The following is an 18,670-nucleotide window of genomic DNA, read 5'->3' as shown; positions in this document are numbered from 1 at the left end:
AAGCCAGTGACTGATGTGGTGTACTCCTCAATGCCATCGGAAGAATCTCGGAACAGGTTCCAGTCTGTGATAGCAAAACAGTCCTGCCGTTTAGCATCTGCTTCTTCTGATCACTTTTTTATAGACAGAGTCACTGGTGCTTCCTGCTTTAATTTTTGCTTGTAAGCAGGAATCAGGAGGAGAGAATTATGGTCAGATTTGCCAAATGGAGAGCGGGGGAGAGCTTTGTACGCGTCTCTGTGTGTGGAGTAAAGGTGGTCTAGAATTGTTTTCCCTCTGGTGCATAATTAACAAGAAATGAGGTAAAACTGATTTAAGTTTCCCTGCATTAAAGTCCCCGGCCACTAGGAGCACCACCTCTGGATGAGCGGTTTCCTGTTTACGTATAGGTGTATACAGCTCATTGAGTGTGGTTTTAATGCCAGCATCGGTCTGTGGTGGTATGTAGACAGCTACTAAAAATACAGATGAAAACTCTCTAGGTAGATAGTGTGGTCTACAGCTTATGATGAGATACTCTACCTCAGGCAAGCAAAACCTCAAGACTTCCTTAGATATCGTGCACCAGCTGTTGTATACATAGATGCATAGGCCCCCGCCCCATGTGTTACCAGAGGCTGCTGTTTTGTCATGCCGATAGCGTGTATAACCCACCAGCTGTATGTTCTTAATGTCGTCGTTCAGCCACGACTCGGTGAAACATAAGATATTACAGTTTTCAATGTCCCGTTGTTAGGATAAACCTGCTTTCAGTTCGTCCCACTTATTTTCCAGCGATTGAACGTTAGCTAGCAGGATAGAAGATTAGCCACTCGTTGCCTGATCCTCACAAGGCACCCTGATCTCTTTCCGCGAAATATGCATTTCCTTATCCAGTGAATAACAGGGATCTAGTCCTGGTCGGGTCTGTATTATATCCCTCCCGTCCGACTCATTAAAGAACTTTTCATCCAGTTTGAGGTGAACAAATGCAGTTCTCATGTCCAGAAGCTCTTTTCGGTCATAAGAGAAGATAGCAGCAACATTATGTACAAAACAAATTATTGTTGATAAGACGGCAGCCTTCCCCTCCGACGCAATCATTCAAAGAATTACTCCGATATAAAGTGTTTTTTCACAAAGTTGCGGGGATGTCATGTGTCCTACTTATATCAGTACACCCATAACAACTTAAGCATCATGAATCTTCTATTCAATTAAATAAACCCCACGAAGCAAATAAGCCATACATTTTAGTTTTTGGTTAAACTAGACACTCATTGACCACCATACAAAAAGTCCTTACTTGGTGGGTGAAAAAAATGAATCACCTGCTGGAGGGAACTATATTTTGGGCTTCTCCCCTTACCTGTGGTCATCCTGTCTGGGTTGGCGCCCCCCCTTGGGTTGTGCCGTGGCGGAGATCTTTGCGGGCTATACTCAGCTTTGTCTCAGGATGGTAAGTTGGTGGTTGAAGATATCCCTCCAGTGGTGTGGGGGCTGTGCTTTGGCAAAGTGGGTGGGGTTATATCCTTCCTGTTTGGCCCTGTCCGGGGGTGTCCTCGGGTGGGGCCACAGTGTCTCCTGACCCCTCCTGTCTCAGCCTCCAGTATTTATGCTGCAGTAGTTTATGTGTCGGGGGCTGGGGTCAGTTTGTTATATCTGGAGTACTTCTCCTGTCCAATTCGGTGTCCTGTGTGAATCTAAGTGTGCGTTCTCTAATTCTCTCCTTCTCTCTCTCGGAGGACCTGAGCCCTAGGACCATGCCCCAGGACTACCTGACATGATGACTTCTTGCTGTCCCCAGTCCACCTGGCCGTGCTGCTGCTCCAGTTTCAACTGACCTGAGCCCTAGGACCATGCCCCAGGACTACTTGACATGATGACTCCTTGCTGTCCCCAGTCCACCTGGCCATGCTGCTGCTCCAGTTTCAACTGTTCTGCCTTATTATTATTCGACCATGCTGGTCATTTATGAACATTTGAACATCTTGGCCATGTTCTGTTATAATCTCTACCCGGCACAGCCAGAAGAGGACTGGCCACCCCACATAGCCTGGTTCCTCTCTAGGTTTCTTCCTAGGTTTTGGCTTTTCTAGGGAGTTTTTCCTAGCCACCGTGCTTCTACACCTGCATTGCTTGCTGTTTGGGGTTTTAGGCTGGGTTTCTGTACAGCACTTTGAGATATCAGCTGATGTACGAAGGGCTATATAAATACATTTGATTTGATTTGATTTGACCTGTTACTCTCTGGCTAAATCTGCCGGGTTATCTGATGGAAGCAGCTAAGATATAGCGTTTGATCATGTGCAACTATGTCAACAATTTGAATTGGCTGATGCACATTTTAAGAAAGAGACAAAGGTTAAATGTAAACTTTTTCTAATGTTCGCAAATATGTCCCCGTCCAGTTTTAGTCTTTGTCTCCATTACACAGACCCTTCAGTGACAACAAGGAAAGTTACTGAAACAAAACCCACAAATAAAACGACTGCAGATACATTTACACACCATGATTTTATTAGAGGGAGGAGATATTGGAAGTCAGGAAATAAATACAGGGGTGTTGATAAAGAATCTGCTTACAGTCATTCAGTGATAATTTAAAATATATATATTTTATATAACTTTCCTAGTTACAATATGTGCAATACATTGACGTGCATTATCAAAAAAAATGGAAATGGAAACTTTTCAGAAAGCCACTTCTAAGTTTTGTTCTGATTGTATGGATGTCCTTGAGTAAACATTGTGTCCTGGTCGTTCTTAAGGAGGGCTCGGCTCAGCTGTTATAGAGTGACTTTGCTCCTAGACACTGACCTTGGGTCAGTTTTACATTTCACCCACTAAATCAAATCAAATCAAATCAAATTTAATTTGTCACATACACATGGTTAGCAGATGTTAATGCGAGTGTAGCGAAATGCTTGTGCTTCTAGTTCCGACAATGCAGTAATAACCAACGAGTAATCTAGCTAACAATTCCAAAACTACTACCTTATACACATAAGTGTAAAGGGATAAAGAATATGTACATAAAGATATATGAATGAGTGATGGTACAGAGCAGCATAGGCAAGATGCAGTAGATGGTATCGAGTACAGTATATACATATGAGATGAGTATGTAAACAAAGTGGCATAGTTTAAAGTGGCTAGTGATACATGTATTACATAAAGATGCAGTAGATGATATAGAGTACAGTATATACGTATACATATGAGATAAATAATGTAGGGTATGTAAACATTATATTAAGTAGCATTGTTTAAAGTGGCTAGTGATATATTTTACATCAATTCCCATCAATTCCCATTATTAAAGTGGCTGGAGTTGAGTCAGTGTGTTGGCTCAATGTTAGTGGTGGCTGTTTAACAGTCTGATGGCCTTGAGATAGAAGCTGTTTTTCAGTCTCTCGGTCCCAGCTTTGATGCACCTGTACTGACCTCGCCTGACCTCGCCTTCTGGATGATAGCGGGGTGAACAGGCAGTGGCTCGGGTGGTTGTTGTCCTTGATGATCTTTATGGCCTTCCTGTGACATCGGGTGATGTAGGTGTCCTGGAGGGCAGGTAGTTTGCCCCCGGTGATGCGTTGTGCAGACCTCACTACCCTCTGGAGAGCCTTACGGTCGTGGGTGGAGCAGTTGCCGTACCAGGCGGTGATACAGCCCGACAGGATGCTCTCGATTGTGCATCTGTAGAAGTTTGTGAGTGCTTTTGGTGACAAGCCGAATTTCTTCAGCCTCCTGAGGTTGAAGAGACGCTGCTGCGCCTTCTTAACGATGCTGTCTGTGTAGGTGGACCAATTCAGTTTGCAAACTTGATGATTGAGTTGGAGGCGTGCGTGGCCACGCAGTCGTGGGTGAACGTGGGTGAACATGGAGTACAGGAGAGGGCTCAGAACGCACCCTTGTGGGGCCCCAGTGTTGAGGATCAGCGGGGTGGAGATGTTGTTACCTACCCTCACCACCTGGGGGCGGCCCGTCAGGAAGTCCAGTACCCAGTTGCACAGGGCGGGGTCGAGACCCAGGGTCTCGAGCTTGATGACGAGTTTGGAGGGTACTATGGTGTTAAATGCTGAGCTGTAGTCGATGAACAGAATTCTCACGTAGGTATTCCTCTTGTCCAGATGGGTTAGGGCAGTGTGCAGTGTGGTTGAGATTGCATCGTCTGTGGACCTATTTGGGCGGTAAGCAAATTGTAGTGGGTCTAGGGTGTCAGGTAGGGTGGAGGTGATATGGTCCTTGACTAGTCTCTCAAAGCACTTCATGATGACGGAAGTGAGTGCTACGGGGCTGTAGTCGTTTAGCTCAGTTACCTTAGCTTTCTTGGGAACAGGAACAATGGTGGCCCTCTTGAAGCATGTGGGAACAGCAGACTGGGATAGGGATTGATTGAATATGTCCGTAAACACACCAGCCAGCTGGTCTGCGCATGCTCTGAGGGCGCAGCTGGGGATGCCGTCTGGGCCTGCATCCTTGCGAGGGTTAACACGTTTAAATGTTTTACTCACCTCGGCTGCAGTGAAGGAGAGTCCGCATGTTTGGTTGCGGGCCGTGTCAGTGGCACTGTATTGTCCTCAAAGTGGGCAAAAAAGTTATTTAGTCTTCCGGGGAGCAAGGCATCCTGGTCTGTGACTGGGCTGGTTTTCTTTTTGTAATCCGTGATTGACTGTAGACCCTGCCACATACCTCTTGTGTCTGAGCCGTTGAATTGCGATTCTACTTTGTCTCTATACTGACGCTTAGCTTGTATGATTGCCTTGCGGAGGGAATAGCAACACTGTTTCTATTCGGTCATGTTTCCGGTCACCTTGCCCTGATTAAAAGCAGTGGTTTGCTCTTTCAGTTTCACGCGAATGCTGCCATCAATCCACGGTTTCTGGTTTGGGAATGTTTTAATCGTTGCTATGGGAACGACATCTTCAACGCACGTTCGAATGAACTCACTAATGATTAAGGTTAAGGGGGAGGGGAAGCTGATCCTAGACCTGTACCTAGGGGTAGTGTCGCTACAGAGCCAACTCAGCTAGTTAGCGCTTGGAAAGCTGATCAGCCAACCAGTCCAGTCCTTCCAACAGGCCTGAACCCTGGGTCGCACAGGTAGCCTGGACAAACCACTGAGGAGAGAGGACACAAAGTTAGCCATTAACAGGTAGCCTGGACAAACCACTGAGATGACAATCAACCAGAGTGCATTATTTAGCAAATCTGGGCAGGGATTCAATCCGAGGCGAGTTGTAGTATTCGACATTTAAAGGGATACATCAGGATTTTGGGAATGACGCCCTTTATGTATTTTATCTACTTCCCCAGAAACAGATGAATTCATGGACACCATTTTTACATTTGAAGTCAGAAGTTCACATTCACCTCAGCCAAATACATTTATTTGTCACATGCACATGGTTAGCAGATGTTAATGCGAGTGTAGCGAAATGCTACACTCGCATGGGACCGAGAGACTGAAAAAATGCTTGTGTGTTGGGATGGTGTTCTTTGGCTTACACTCAGTTTTTCACAATATCTGACACTTAATCCTAGTTAAAATTCCTTGTCTAAGGTCAGTTAGGATCACCACTTTATTTTAAGAATGTGAAATGTCAGAATAATATTAGAGAGAATTATTTATTTCAGCTTTAATTTCTTTCATCACATTCCCAGTGGGTCAGAAATGTACATACACTCAAATAATATTTGGTAGCATTGCCTTTAAATTGTTTAACTTGGGTCAAGCCATCCACAAGCTTCCCACAATAAGTTGGGTGAATTTTGGCCCATTCTTCCTGACAGAGCTGTAACTGAGTCAGATGGGCTATACTCAGGCTTTTCTCGGGATAGTAAGTTGGTGGTTGAAGATATCCCTCTAGTGGTGTGGGGGCTGTGCTTTGGTAAAGTGGGTGGGGTTATATATATCCTGCCTGTTTGGCCCTGTCCGGGGGTATCGTCGGACGGGGCCACAGTGTCTCCAGACCCCTCCTGTCTCAGCCTCCAGTATTTATTCTGCAGTAGTTTATGTGTCGGGACTAGGGTCAGTCTGTTATATCTGGAGTATTTCTCCTGTCTTATCCGGTGTCCTGTGTGAATTTAAGTATGCTCTCTAATTCTCTCTCTTTTTTCTCTCTTTCTTCCTTTCTCTCTCTCGGAGGGACTGAGCCCTAGGACCAAGCCTCAGACCTACCTGGCCTGATGACTCCTTGCTGTCCCCAGTCCACTGGTCATGCTGCTGCTCCAGTTTCAACTGTTCTGCCCTCAGCTATGGAACCCTGACTTGTTCACCGGACGTGCTACCTGTCCCAGACCTGATGTTTTCAACTCTCTTGAGATAGCAGGAGCGGTAGAGAAATTCTGAATGATTGGCTATGGAAAGCCAACTGACATTTAGTCCTAAGGTGCTGACCTGTGGCACCCTCGACAACCACTGTGATTATTATTATTTGACCCTGCTGGTCATCTATGAACATTTGAACATCTTGGCTATGTTCTGTTATAATCTCCACCCGGAACAGCCAGAGGACTGGCCACCCCTCATAGCCTGGTTCCTCTCTAGGTTTCTTCCTTGGTTCTGGCCTTTCAAGGGAGTTTTTCGTAGCCACCGTGATTCTACAACTGCATTGCTTGCTGTTTGGGGGTTTAAGGCTGGGTTTCTGTAGAGCACTTTGTGACATCTGTTGACGTAAGAAGGGCTTGATAAATACATTTGATTGAGATGTTGCTTCAATATATCCACATAATTTTCCCTCTTCATAATGCCATGTATTTTGTGAGGTGCTGTCACGTTCTGACCTTAGTTCCTTTGTTTTTGTCCCTGATTGAGAATCATACTTAGGTAGCCTGGGTTTCACTTTTGGTTTGTGGGTGTTTGTTTCCGTGTGTGTTGGGATGGTGTTCTTTGGCTTGGCTTCCTCCAAACATAACGATTGGTCATTATGGCCAAACAGTTCTATTTTTGTTTCATCAGAGCCAAGGATATTTCTCCAAAAAGAACGATCTTTGTCCCCATGTGCAGTTGCAAACCGTAGTCTGGCTTTTTTATGGCGGCTTTGGAGCAGTGGCTTCCTTGCTGAGCGGCCTTTCAGGTTATGTTGAATTAGGACTCGTATCTATACTGTGGATATAGATACATTTGTACCTGCTTCCTCCAGCATCTTCACAAGGTCCTTTGCTGTTGTTCTGGGATAGATTTGCACTTTATCGCACCAAAGTACGTTCATCTCTAGGATACAGAACGCGTCTCGTTCCTGAGCGTTATGATGGCTGCGTGGTCCCATGGTGTTTATACTTGCGTACTATTGTTTGTACAGATGAACATGGTACTTTCAGGCGTTTGGAAATTGCTCCCAAGGATAAACCAGACTTGTTGAGGTCTACTATTTTTTCAAAGGTCTTGGCAAATTTCTTTTGGTTTTCCCATGATGTCAAGAAAAGAGGCACTGAGTTTGAAGGTAGGCCTTGAAATACATCCACAGGTACACCTCCAACTGACTCAAATGATGTCAATTAGCCTATCAGAAGCTTCTAAAGCCATGACATCATTTTCTGGAATTTTCCAAGCTGTTTAAAGGCACAGTTAACTTCTGACACACAGGAAAAGTGATACAGTGAATTATAAGTGAAATAATCTGTCTGTAAACAATTGTTGGAAAAATGACTTGTGTCATGCAAAAAGTAGATGTCCTAACCGACTTGCCAAAACTATAGTTTGTCCACAAGAAATTTGTGGAGTGGTTGAAAAACAAGTTTTAATGACTCTACCCTAAGTCAAATCAAATCAAATCAAATTTATTTATATAGCCCTTCTTACATCAGCTGATATCTCAAAGTGCTGTACAGAAACCCAGCCTAAAACCCCAAACAGCAAGCAATGCAGGTGTAGAAGCGCCTAAGTGTATGTAAACTTCCGACTTCAACTGTGTCTATGCATGCAGTTTGAAAAATGTTGCTCATTAGCATTAGCGCAATTACTAACTATTGTTAGCGCAATGAATAAAAGTCTATGGTAACTGCTGGCATGGTAACAGCTGGCATGCTAGTGTATACCATAGACTTCCAGTCATTGCGCTAACGCTAGTTAGAATTGGCTCGTGAAACCTTAGAGATTCTAGATGGTCATACTTACAGGACTATTCAGTTGAAGTTTCCTCAGTCCCAGTTTATGTGTGATGTCACTGACAGACATGGCGTTGGGAAGGTCCTGTTTGTTGGCGAACACCAGCAGAACTACATCTCTCAACTGGTCCTCTTCAAGCTGTGGGTCAACAGCAAAGAACACAGGGAATCAGAACAGCCACAGCACTGAATGAGTTATTACACTTTTCTCTGTAATGTTGCATTGTGTGTGGAGGATCAATAACACAGAACACAGGGAATCAGAACAGTCACATTAAACAGGTAAACACTCTCTCCTATCTCTATTAGAACAGTCATATTACTGTATTATTACATTCCTCGTAGGGAATCAGAAAGATCCCATTATACTGTTACTACGCTCCTCTGCGGTGGTCAAGAGCAAACTTAAGAGTTGCTATAGGAAAGTGTGGAAATATTAATGGAAGGACAGATGACTCACCATGTTCTGTAGTTCCTCTGTAGCATCATTTATCCTCTCAGGATCGTTGCTGTCTACCACAAATATAAGACCCTGGATGAAGATATTGGAACACATACACATGCGTTTAAGGAATGAGGAAAATTGAAATTGGAATTAATTTTCTGAATTGACGGGATTTGAAATGATCCCATAGTTAAGGCTATTAGGGTTAGGATACCTGAGTGTTTAAGTGAGGCTGTTAGGGTTAGTTGAGGCTGTTAGGGTTATTTGGGGATGTTCAGGTTAGTTGAGAGTATTAGGGTTAGTACTACCTGCGTGTTCTGGTAGTAATGCTTCCACAGAGGTCTGATGACGTGCTGACCACCTACATCCCACACCGTGAAGCTGATGTTCTTGTACTCAACCGTCTCCACATTAAACCCTATGGTGATCAGCACAAAGGACATTCAGCTATGCTCTGTCTAGCAGCGCTGGGTCAAATACATATAAGAAGCAAAAGTTGTCAATCAGTGCATATAGCCTATATATCAATCAATGCTTACCAATAGTGGGGATAGTGGTGACAACTTCTCCAAGTTTTAGTTTGTACAGGACTGTGGTCTTCCCTGCAGCATCTAACCCAACTGTAGGAACAATATGGAGCATTTTAAAACCTAACTAATATGAATAATATTCATATAATAATAAACCTATGTCAAATCAATCAAAAAAAGTAAACGTTATAACACATTGTAACAAATACATTGTAACATTGTAAAGACATTGCAACATTGTAATAATAACACAATGACATTAACAATATTGGAAATAAGTCTTACCCATTAGAATTCTCATCTGTTTTTTCTCGAAGAAACGAGAGAAGAGTTGCGAAACCATAACACCCATTATTGCTAAAAAATATGTTTTGCTTTTTTCAAATAATTCGAAAGGAATGAAATCTGCAGCAGCCTATCTCGCTCCTCAAACAATTCTGCAGGGGTAGACAGCAACACACACTGATTTATACGACTGCTTATATAGTCTACTCAGCCACATGTGTAACGGGACACCAACACAGAGCACTGTCATTTCAGCGTGGTCACACAGGTACAACAGTCAATTGACTGCGACGATTCCTCCCTACACGTTTCATCCACGTCACTTTCACTTTGTTGGCCTCGGAATACAGGATGTTGTAATGTTTCTCATCTGTAGAGATATAATCTGATTGGTCTACAATGCTGCTATTCATTCTCTGTGAACTAAATGTTGTCTGAAGATAAAGCCGATGTCACACGAAGCTACCTGTACAGCAAATGTTGTTGCTGGCAACAGAGTTGCATCTTGGTTGCTTCGTGAGTCCATTTCAATCGCGTTTGAATTGCTTCGTGTATCAGCAAAGTTGCTTGAGATCATGGCACTTGCTACTTACATCTGCAACAGAAATTGCTTCCAGGTTGCTTCATGTGAGTGACATCGGCTCTAGAGAGAAAGAGGTGTGTGTGTGTTAGTGTGTGAATTTCACAATGCTCTCTATTCAAGCAAATCGACAGAGAAAGAAACTGTGATGAAATAAAGACAAACCATCTAGATCCTAGTGTCCTGTTTATTCACATAAAAATACTTTCTCGAAATCTAAAGGCAAAGCCCAGATTGGTGCCAATGTCTTAAGTAGTAGAACATGTTATTACTTCAAAAGCGTAAAAGTTACAAGCTAACACGTTTTTATTTTCGTCTTAAACTATTTTATATCGAACAAGTGCCTTTGATTTGACCGCCTCCACATTCGCAGTTCGGCGTGAAACAACCGTTAAACCCGATGTCGTGTATCTACGCATGAGTTTAGTTAGCCAAAGTCCGTCTGACATCGCCTTCAAGCGTGATAGGCTAAAACTGCTTCTCCAATAGAAATCCCCATTAGCTTCATACTGTCTGTCAACACGGTTTAGCTACATACAGTATGAGGACACAGGTCTGGATCTTATTTTTTGGAATAACAAAAACAAGTCATCAGTTGGGCTGCCCAGGGGCGCTGATCTCCAGAGTCGCCCATTTATTTTGTTGATCACTCTCACCCAATCGCTTATCAAAATGGCATAAATCATGGCCAAATGTGTAGATTCGCGGGAAATTAGCTTGAAAACGGTCATTTCTCCCCACCCGATGGCAAAATGCATAGAATTGCAGGAAATAAGCTGTAAACCTGCAAACCTGCAAACCTGCAAAAAAAAAGCTAATAAGCTATGTGTTTGTAGATGACTGAAGTGAAATTGTCTCATTCCTATGTACATATAAACTGTTTAAAACAGTGTAACACAATAGTGTCTTTTGAAAACCGTTTAATATATCACAAAGTCAATATTCAATGTGGCTATGTATATATTTATGTTGTCGCTAATGTATTTAAAGCCTATTTCGGCAAGTTAACCAAGTGTTTGCTGGCTTAGCTAGCCATGTTAATGATTGTCACATTCTGAGTGGGCATTCTATGTTGGATGTCTTGTTTGTCTATTTCTATGTCTGGCCTGATATGGTTCTCAATCAGAGGCAGGTGTTAGTCATTGTCTCTGATTGGGAACCATATTTAGATAGCCTGGGTTACACTGGGTGATTGTTCCTGTCTCTGTGTTTTGCACCAGATAGGGCTGGTTTCGGTTTTCGTACGGTTTTTATTTGTTAGTTTAATCGTGTATAGTTTACTTATTAAATAAAATGAATCACAACTACGCTGCATTTTGGTCCGCTCCTCCTTCCCACAACGAAAGCCGTGACAATGATGTGCTAACTTGCACTGTCAGTGAATTGTAATGTCACGCTAGCTATTGCAGGCATTTGATTTATTGGTAATTCAAGACATCTTTTTTATTTCTATTACATTTTTTTACCCCATTTTCTCCCCAAATTCGTGCTATCCAAATTTGGATCCCATCACAAATTTGAACACCAGTGTCCCATCACGACAACTCCCATACGGAGAGAGCCATGCGACCGCCTTAACACAACCCAGTCGATCCGCACTGCACTGCTTCTTGACACAATGCCCACTTTACCCGGAAGCCAGCTGCACCAATGTGTTGGAGGAAACATTGTGCAACAGTGTCAGTGTGCATTGCACCCGGCCCGCCACAGGAGTCGCTTGAGCTCGATGGGACATGAACATCCCTGCCTTCCTAACCTAGACGATGCTGGGCCAATTGTGCGCTGCCCCATGGGTCTCCCGGTCGCGTCCGGCTGCGACAGAGCCTGGATCTCTAGTGACACAGCTAGTACTGCGCCACCCGGGAGGCCCATTCAGGACTTCTTTAATTAAATATTAAGTGAATGTTATTTTCTTACTACCTTAAAAGGTTTATAGAAAACAGGTTGTACTTGTGCTATGTATTTATGGATTGATGTCACTTCACATTGAAGGCATGTATCATTACTGTTGCTCCTATTTAAAATATGTCCTACCTAACCAGTGAACTTGTGGATGTGACCATCAGGCCTGAAGTGTGGGTGTCCAAGTACCTTTCTTCTGGGTGGCTATATGAAGTTGGTTACACTTGTTTTTGCTCTTCTCCAAATTGTATGTGAAAATAAAACATTGTAGAAACACACACAGTAGGACATGTAGACTAGTTTCTGCCGAGGAATCGAAAAAGAAAAATAATGTCAAAAGCGACAAGAATACCATGTAATCTTTCAAGTTTCGAAGTAGTTTTATGAATCATTTCTAATTTATACAGAAAAACAAAACATACACAAACTCATCTGTTTATAAACATTTGTGTCACTTCTAGTCTATTCTCTGCGCAGATAAGGGAGTTGACCTTTGCCTAGGTCTATAAAATTGACAGATTTTAAAACATAGATAAAACAAACTTCCAATAAATAATCAAAGTCGATCTGTAACACTTAGAAGGTTGAGATAATATGATATAATGTAATTCCTTATAATACAATGACAAAGTTTTTTTTTAAAGATTTAGCAAATGTTTTATAAAAGGTACTCAGACCCTTTACTCAGTACTTTGTTGAAGCACCTTTGGCAGTGATTACAGCATCGAGTCTTCTTGAGTATGACGCTACAAGCTTGGCACACCTGTATTTGGAGAGTGTCTCCAATTCTTCTCTGCAGATCCTCTCAAGCTCTGTCAGGTTGTATAGGGAGCGTCGCTGCACAGCTATTTTCAGGTCTCTCCAGAGATGTTCGATCGGGTTCAAGTCTGGAATCTGGCTGGGCCACTCAAGGACATTCAGAGACTTGTCCCGAAGCCACTCCTGCATTGCCTTGGCTGTGTGCTTAGGGTCGTTGTCCTTTTGGAAGGTGAACCTTCACCCAGTCTGAGGTCTTGAGTGCTATGGAGTAGGTTTTCTTATGGATCTCTCTACTTTGCTCTGTTCATCTTTTCCTCAATCCTGACATGTCTTCCAGTTCATGCAGCTGAAAAACATCCCCACAGCATGATGCTGCCACCACCATGCTTCACAGTAGAGATGGTGCCAGGTTTCCTCCAGAGTTGATGCTTGGCATTCAACAAAATAGTTCAAGCTTGGTTTCATCAGACCAGAGAATCTTGTTTTTCATGATCTGAGAGTCCTTTAGGTGCCTTTTGGCAAACTCCAAGCAGGTTGTCATGTGCCTTTTACTGAGGGGTGGCTTCTGTCTGGCCGTTCTACCATAAAGTTCTGGTTGGTGGAGTGCTGCAGAAATGGTTGTACTTCTGGAAGGTTCTCCCATCTCCACAGAGGATCTGTGGAGCTCTGTCAGAGTGACCATCAGGGTTTTGGTCACCTCCTTGACCAAGGCCATTCTCCCCTGATTGATCAGTTTGGCCGTACGGCCAGCTCTAGGAACAGTTTTGGTGGTTCTAAAATTCTTCCATTTAAGAATGATGGAGGGCACTGTGTTCTTGGGGACCTTCAATGCTGCAGACATTTTTTGATACCCTTCCCCAGATCTATGCTTCCACACAATCCTGTCTCGGAACTTTGCGGACAATTCCTTCAACCTCATGGCTTGGTTTTTGCTCTGACATGCACTGTCAACTGTGAGACCTTATATAGACAGGTGTGTGCCTTTCTAAATCATGTCCAATCAATTGAATTCACCACAGGTGGACTCCAATCAAGTTGTAGAAACATCTCAAGGATGATCAATGGAAACAGGATGCACCTGAACTCAAATTTGAGTCTCATAGCAAAGGGTCTGAATGCTTATGTCAAAAAGGTATTAATTTGTATTTTTTATCAAATGTATAAAATGTTAAACCTATTTTTGCTTTGTCATTATAAGGTATTGGGTGTAGATTGATGAGGATAAAATCACATTTAAGAATAAGGCTCTAACATAACAAAATGTGGACAAAGTCAAGGGGTCTGAATACTTTCCGAATGCACTGTACGTAAGCCTTCTAATAATTACCAAAACAACACTGTGGTGAGGCCATGTCGGTTTCAGTTCAGGAAAACGGTACTAAATACCTTTTATTGGCCCCAAAAAAGACAATTGGGACTGAGAGATGATTCTCCCACACTGTAAAGGTTCATCCTCGGATAGTCATAATTTTACATCTCCCTCAGTGAAATTGAATCCCACAGTGTAGAGACGTCAATTCAACTTCTTTTCCATGTTGGATCGCCGTAATTTAATCGAAATGATGTGGAAACAATGTTTATTCAACCAGTGTGTGCCCAGTGGGAGATATCTCAACACAATGCTGTTTCTTGGAAAATAAGCCAGCAAGCACTGGGATTGTGTAGTGCTGTTGAAATTGAAGTATCTGAACTTCCAAGAGCTCACAACCTTATACTCTACAATGAATACTTTCATGTTAAGGCTATATACTGCAGTTTAAATGTTTTTATATAACATACTGTATATTTAATCAAGGGATGATGCTGTCATACATTCTCCATGCAATTGTGAGGTCCTACCTTTAGATGTCGATATTGTATTGTTAAAATGTTCGCAAATATGTCCCTGATGAGTTTTCGTCTTGGTCTCCATTACACAGACCCTGCAGTGATGATGAGGGAAATTACTGAAACAATTGTCTTGTATTTGTTGTTTCTGAATTGTTACTCTTCCATCTGAACAGTGACCACACCCACAAAGAAAAGGACTGCAGATACATTTAAACACATTATTTTATTAGAGGTAGTGAGGAATTGGAAATCAGGAAATAAATTCAGGGGGTTTGATAAAGAATCTGCTTACATTCATTCAGTGATACAATTATTTTAATATAAAACATTTATAACTTTACATGTTACAATATGTACAATACATTAGAAAAGGGCACTTCTAAGTTTTGTTCTGATTGTATGGTTGTTCTTGAGTAAACGTTGTGTCCTGGTCGTTCTTAAGAAGGGCTGAGCGCAGCTGTTACAGGGAACCTTTGCACCGAGACACTGATCTTGGGTCAGTTTTACATTTCCCCCACTAATGATTAAGGTCCAGGGAGGGGAAGCTGATCCTAGACCTGTACCTAGGGGTAACTTCACTCCGGAGCCAACTCAGCTATGTTAGCGCTTGGAAAGCTGGTCAGCCAACCAGTCCAGTCCTTCCAACAGACCTGAACCCTGGGTTGCACAGGTAGCCTGGACAAACCACTGAGGAGAGAGGACAAACAGTCAGCCATTAAAACAGTCAGTCATTAACAGGTAGCCTGGACAAACCACTGAGATGACAAACAATCAGAGTGCATTATTTAGCAAATCTTGGCAGTGATTCAATCCGAGGCGCGTTGTAGCATTTGACATTTAAAGGGATTCATCAGGATTTTGGGAATGACGCCCTTTATCTACTTCCCCAGAGTCAGATGAACTCATGGACACCATTTTTACGTCTCTGCATGCAGTTTTAAGAAAGTTGCTCATTAGCATCAGCGTGATTGCTAACTAGTCTTAGCGCAATGACTGAAAGTCTATGGTAACTGCTAGCATGGTAACAGCTAGCATGCTAGTGTATACCATAGACTTCCAGTCATTGCGCTAACACGAGTTAGAATTGGCTCGCGAAACCTTAGAGATTCTAGATGGTCATACTTACAGGACTATTCAGTTGAAGTTTCCTCAGTCCCAGTTTATTTGTGATGTCACTGACAGACATGGCGTTGGGAAGGTCCTGTTTGTTGGCGAACACCAGCAGAACTACATCTCTCAACTGGTCCTCTTCAAGCTGTGGGTCAACAGCAAAGAACACAGGGAATCAGAACAGCCACAGTACTGACTGAGTTATTACACTTTTCTCTGTAATGTTGCATTGTGTGTGGAGGATCAATAACACAGAACACAGGGAATCAGAACAGTCACATTAAACAGGTAAACACTCTCTCCTATCTCTATTAGAACAGTCATATTACTGTATTATTACATTCCTCGTAGGGAATCAGAAAGATCCCATTATACTGTTACTACGCTCCTCTGCGGTGGTCAAGAGCAAACTTAAGAGTTGCTATAGGAAAGTGTGGAAATATTAATGGAAGGACAGATGACTCACCATGTTCTGTAGTTCCTCTGTAGCATCATTTATCCTCTCAGGATCGTTGCTGTCTACCACAAATATAAGACCCTGGATGAAGATATTGGAACACATACACATGCGTTTAAGGAATGAGGAAAATTGAAATTGGAATTAATTTTCTGAATTGACGGGATTTGAAATGATCCCATAGTTAAGGCTATTAGGGTTAGGATACCTGAGTGTTTAAGTGAGGCTGTTAGGGTTAGTTGAGGCTGTTAGGGTTATTTGGGGATGTTCAGGTTAGTTGAGAGTATTAGGGTTAGTACTACCTGCGTGTTCTGGTAGTAATGCTTCCACAGAGGTCTGATGACGTGCTGACCACCTACATCCCACACCGTGAAGCTGATGTTCTTGTACTCAACCGTCTCCACATTAAACCCTATGGTGATCAGCACAAAGGACATTCAGCTATGCTCTGTCTAGCAGCGCTGGGTCAAATACATATAAGAAGCAAAAGTTGTCAATCAGTGCATATAGCCTATATATCAATCAATGCTTACCAATAGTGGGGATAGTGGTGACAACTTCTCCAAGTTTTAGTTTGTACAGGACTGTGGTCTTCCCTGCAGCATCTAACCCAACTGTAGGAACAATATGGAGCATTTTAAAACCTAACTAATATGAATAATATTCATATAATAATAAACCTATGTCAAATCAATCAAAAAAGTAAACGTTATAACACATTGTAACAAATACATTGTAACATTGTAAAGACATTGCAACATTGTAATAATAACACAATGACATTAACAATATTGGAAATAAGTCTTACCCATTAGAATTCTCATCTGTTTTTTCTCGAAGAAACGAGAGAAGAGTTGCGAAACCATAACACCCATTATTGCTAAAAAATATGTTTTGCTTTTTTCAAATAATTCGAAAGGAATGAAATCTGCAGCAGCCTATCTCGCTCCTCAAACAATTCTGCAGGGGTAGACAGCAACACACACTGATTTATACGACTGGTTTGCATTGCGCTGCTTATATAGTCTACTCAGCCACATGTGTAAAGGGACACCAACACAGAGCACTGTCATTTCAGCGTGGTCACACAGGTACAACAGTCAATTGACTGCGACGATTCCTCTCTACACGTTTCATCCACGTCACTTTCACTTTGTTGGCATCGGAATACAGGATGTGGTAATGTTTCTCATCTGTAGAGATATAATCTGATTGGTCTACAATGCTGCTATTCATTCTCTGTGAACTAAATGTTGTCTGAAGATAAAGCCGATGTCACACGAAGCAACCTGTACAGCAAATGTTGTTGCTGGCAACAGAGTTGCATCTTGGTTGCTTCGTGAGTCCATTTCAATCGCGTTTGAATTGCTTCGTGTATCAGCAAAGTTGCTTGAGATCATGGCACTTGCTACTTACATCTGCAACAGAAATTGCTTCCAGGTTGCTTCATGTGAGTGACATCGGCTCTAGAGAGAAAGAGGTATACTCCTGTGTGTGTGTGTTAGTGTGTGAATTTCACAATGCTCTCTATTCAAGCAAATCGACAGAGAAAGAAACTGTGATGAAATAAAGACAAACCATCTAGATCCTAGTGTCCTGTTTATTCACATAAAAATACTTTCTCGAAATCTAAAGGCAAAGCCCAGATTGGTGCCAATGTCTTTAAGTAGTAGAACATGTTATTACTTCAAACTCGTAAAAGTGACAAGCTAACACGTTTTTATTTTCGTCTTAAACTATTTTATATCGAACAAGTGCCTTTGATTTGACCGCCTCCACATTCGCAGTTCGGCGTGAAACAACCGTTAAACCCGATGTCGTGTATCTACGCATGAGTTTAGTTAGCCAAAGTCCGTCTGACATCGCCTTCAAGCGTGATAGGCTAAAACTGCTTCTCCAATAGAAATCCCCATTAGCTTCATACTGTCTGTCAACACGGTTTAGCTACATACAGTATGAGGACACAGGTCTGGATCTTATTTTTTGGAATAACAAAAACAAGTCATCAGTTGGGCTGCCCAGGGGCGCTGATCTCCAGAGTCGCCCATTTATTTTGTTGATCACTCTCACCCAATCGCTTATCAAAATGGCATAAATCATGGCCAAATGTGTAGATTCGCGGGAAATTAGCTTGAAAACGGTCATTTCTCCCCACCCGATGGCAAAATGCATAGAATTGCAGGAAATAAGCTGTAAACTTGCAAACCTGCAAACCTGCAAAAAAAAAGCTAATAAGCTATGTGTTTGTAGATGACTGAAGTGAAATTGTCTCATTCCTATGTACATATAAACTGTTTAAAACAGTGTAACACAATAGTGTCTTTTGAAAACCGTTTAATATATCACAAAGTCAATATTCAATGTGGCTATGTATATATTTATGTTGTCGCTAATGTATTTAAAGCCTATTTCGGCAAGTTAACCAAGTGTTTGCTGGCTTAGCTAGCCATGTTAATGATTGTCACATTCTGAGTGGGCATTCTATGTTGGATGTCTTGTTTGTCTATTTCTATGTCTGGCCTGATATGGTTCTCAATCAGAGGCAGGTGTTAGTCATTGTCTCTGATTGGGAACCATATTTAGATAGCCTGGGTTTCACTGGGTGATTGTTCCTGTCTCTGTGTTTTGCACCAGATAGGGCTGGTTTCGGTTTTCGTACGGTTGTTATTTGTTAGTTTAATCGT

General features: G+C 42.3%; 2 protein-coding genes across 2 annotated transcripts; both read right to left on the bottom strand.

Annotated features, from left to right (window-relative positions):
* Positions 1-4,319: 4,319 nt before the first annotated feature.
* On the bottom strand, positions 4,320-10,084 carry LOC135512035 (ADP-ribosylation factor 4-like). Its single transcript, XM_064933631.1, has 6 exons — positions 9,349-10,084; positions 9,073-9,153; positions 8,842-8,951; positions 8,549-8,620; positions 8,099-8,227; positions 4,320-5,099 (listed from the first exon to the last, which is right to left on the bottom strand). Exons 1-6 carry the CDS (start codon positions 9,413-9,415, stop codon positions 5,013-5,015), a joined length of 546 nt encoding a protein of 181 aa, XP_064789703.1. The 5' UTR covers positions 9,416-10,084; the 3' UTR covers positions 4,320-5,012.
* A 4,632-nt stretch (positions 10,085-14,716) lies between these two features.
* On the bottom strand, positions 14,717-17,578 carry LOC135512034 (ADP-ribosylation factor 4-like). The gene is made up of 6 exons (XM_064933630.1): positions 16,795-17,578; positions 16,520-16,600; positions 16,289-16,398; positions 15,996-16,067; positions 15,546-15,674; positions 14,717-15,106 (listed from the first exon to the last, which is right to left on the bottom strand). Exons 1-6 carry the CDS (start codon positions 16,859-16,861, stop codon positions 15,020-15,022), a joined length of 546 nt encoding a protein of 181 aa, XP_064789702.1. The 5' UTR covers positions 16,862-17,578; the 3' UTR covers positions 14,717-15,019.
* Between the last annotated feature and the right edge of the window lie 1,092 nt (positions 17,579-18,670).

Source organism: Oncorhynchus masou, chromosome 24 (assembly GCF_036934945.1).
Source record: "Oncorhynchus masou masou isolate Uvic2021 chromosome 24, UVic_Omas_1.1, whole genome shotgun sequence".
NCBI lineage: Eukaryota > Metazoa > Chordata > Actinopteri > Salmoniformes > Salmonidae > Oncorhynchus > Oncorhynchus masou.
Note: the sequence above shows the minus strand (reverse complement) of the source record. Positions and strands in the feature narration are given on the sequence as shown.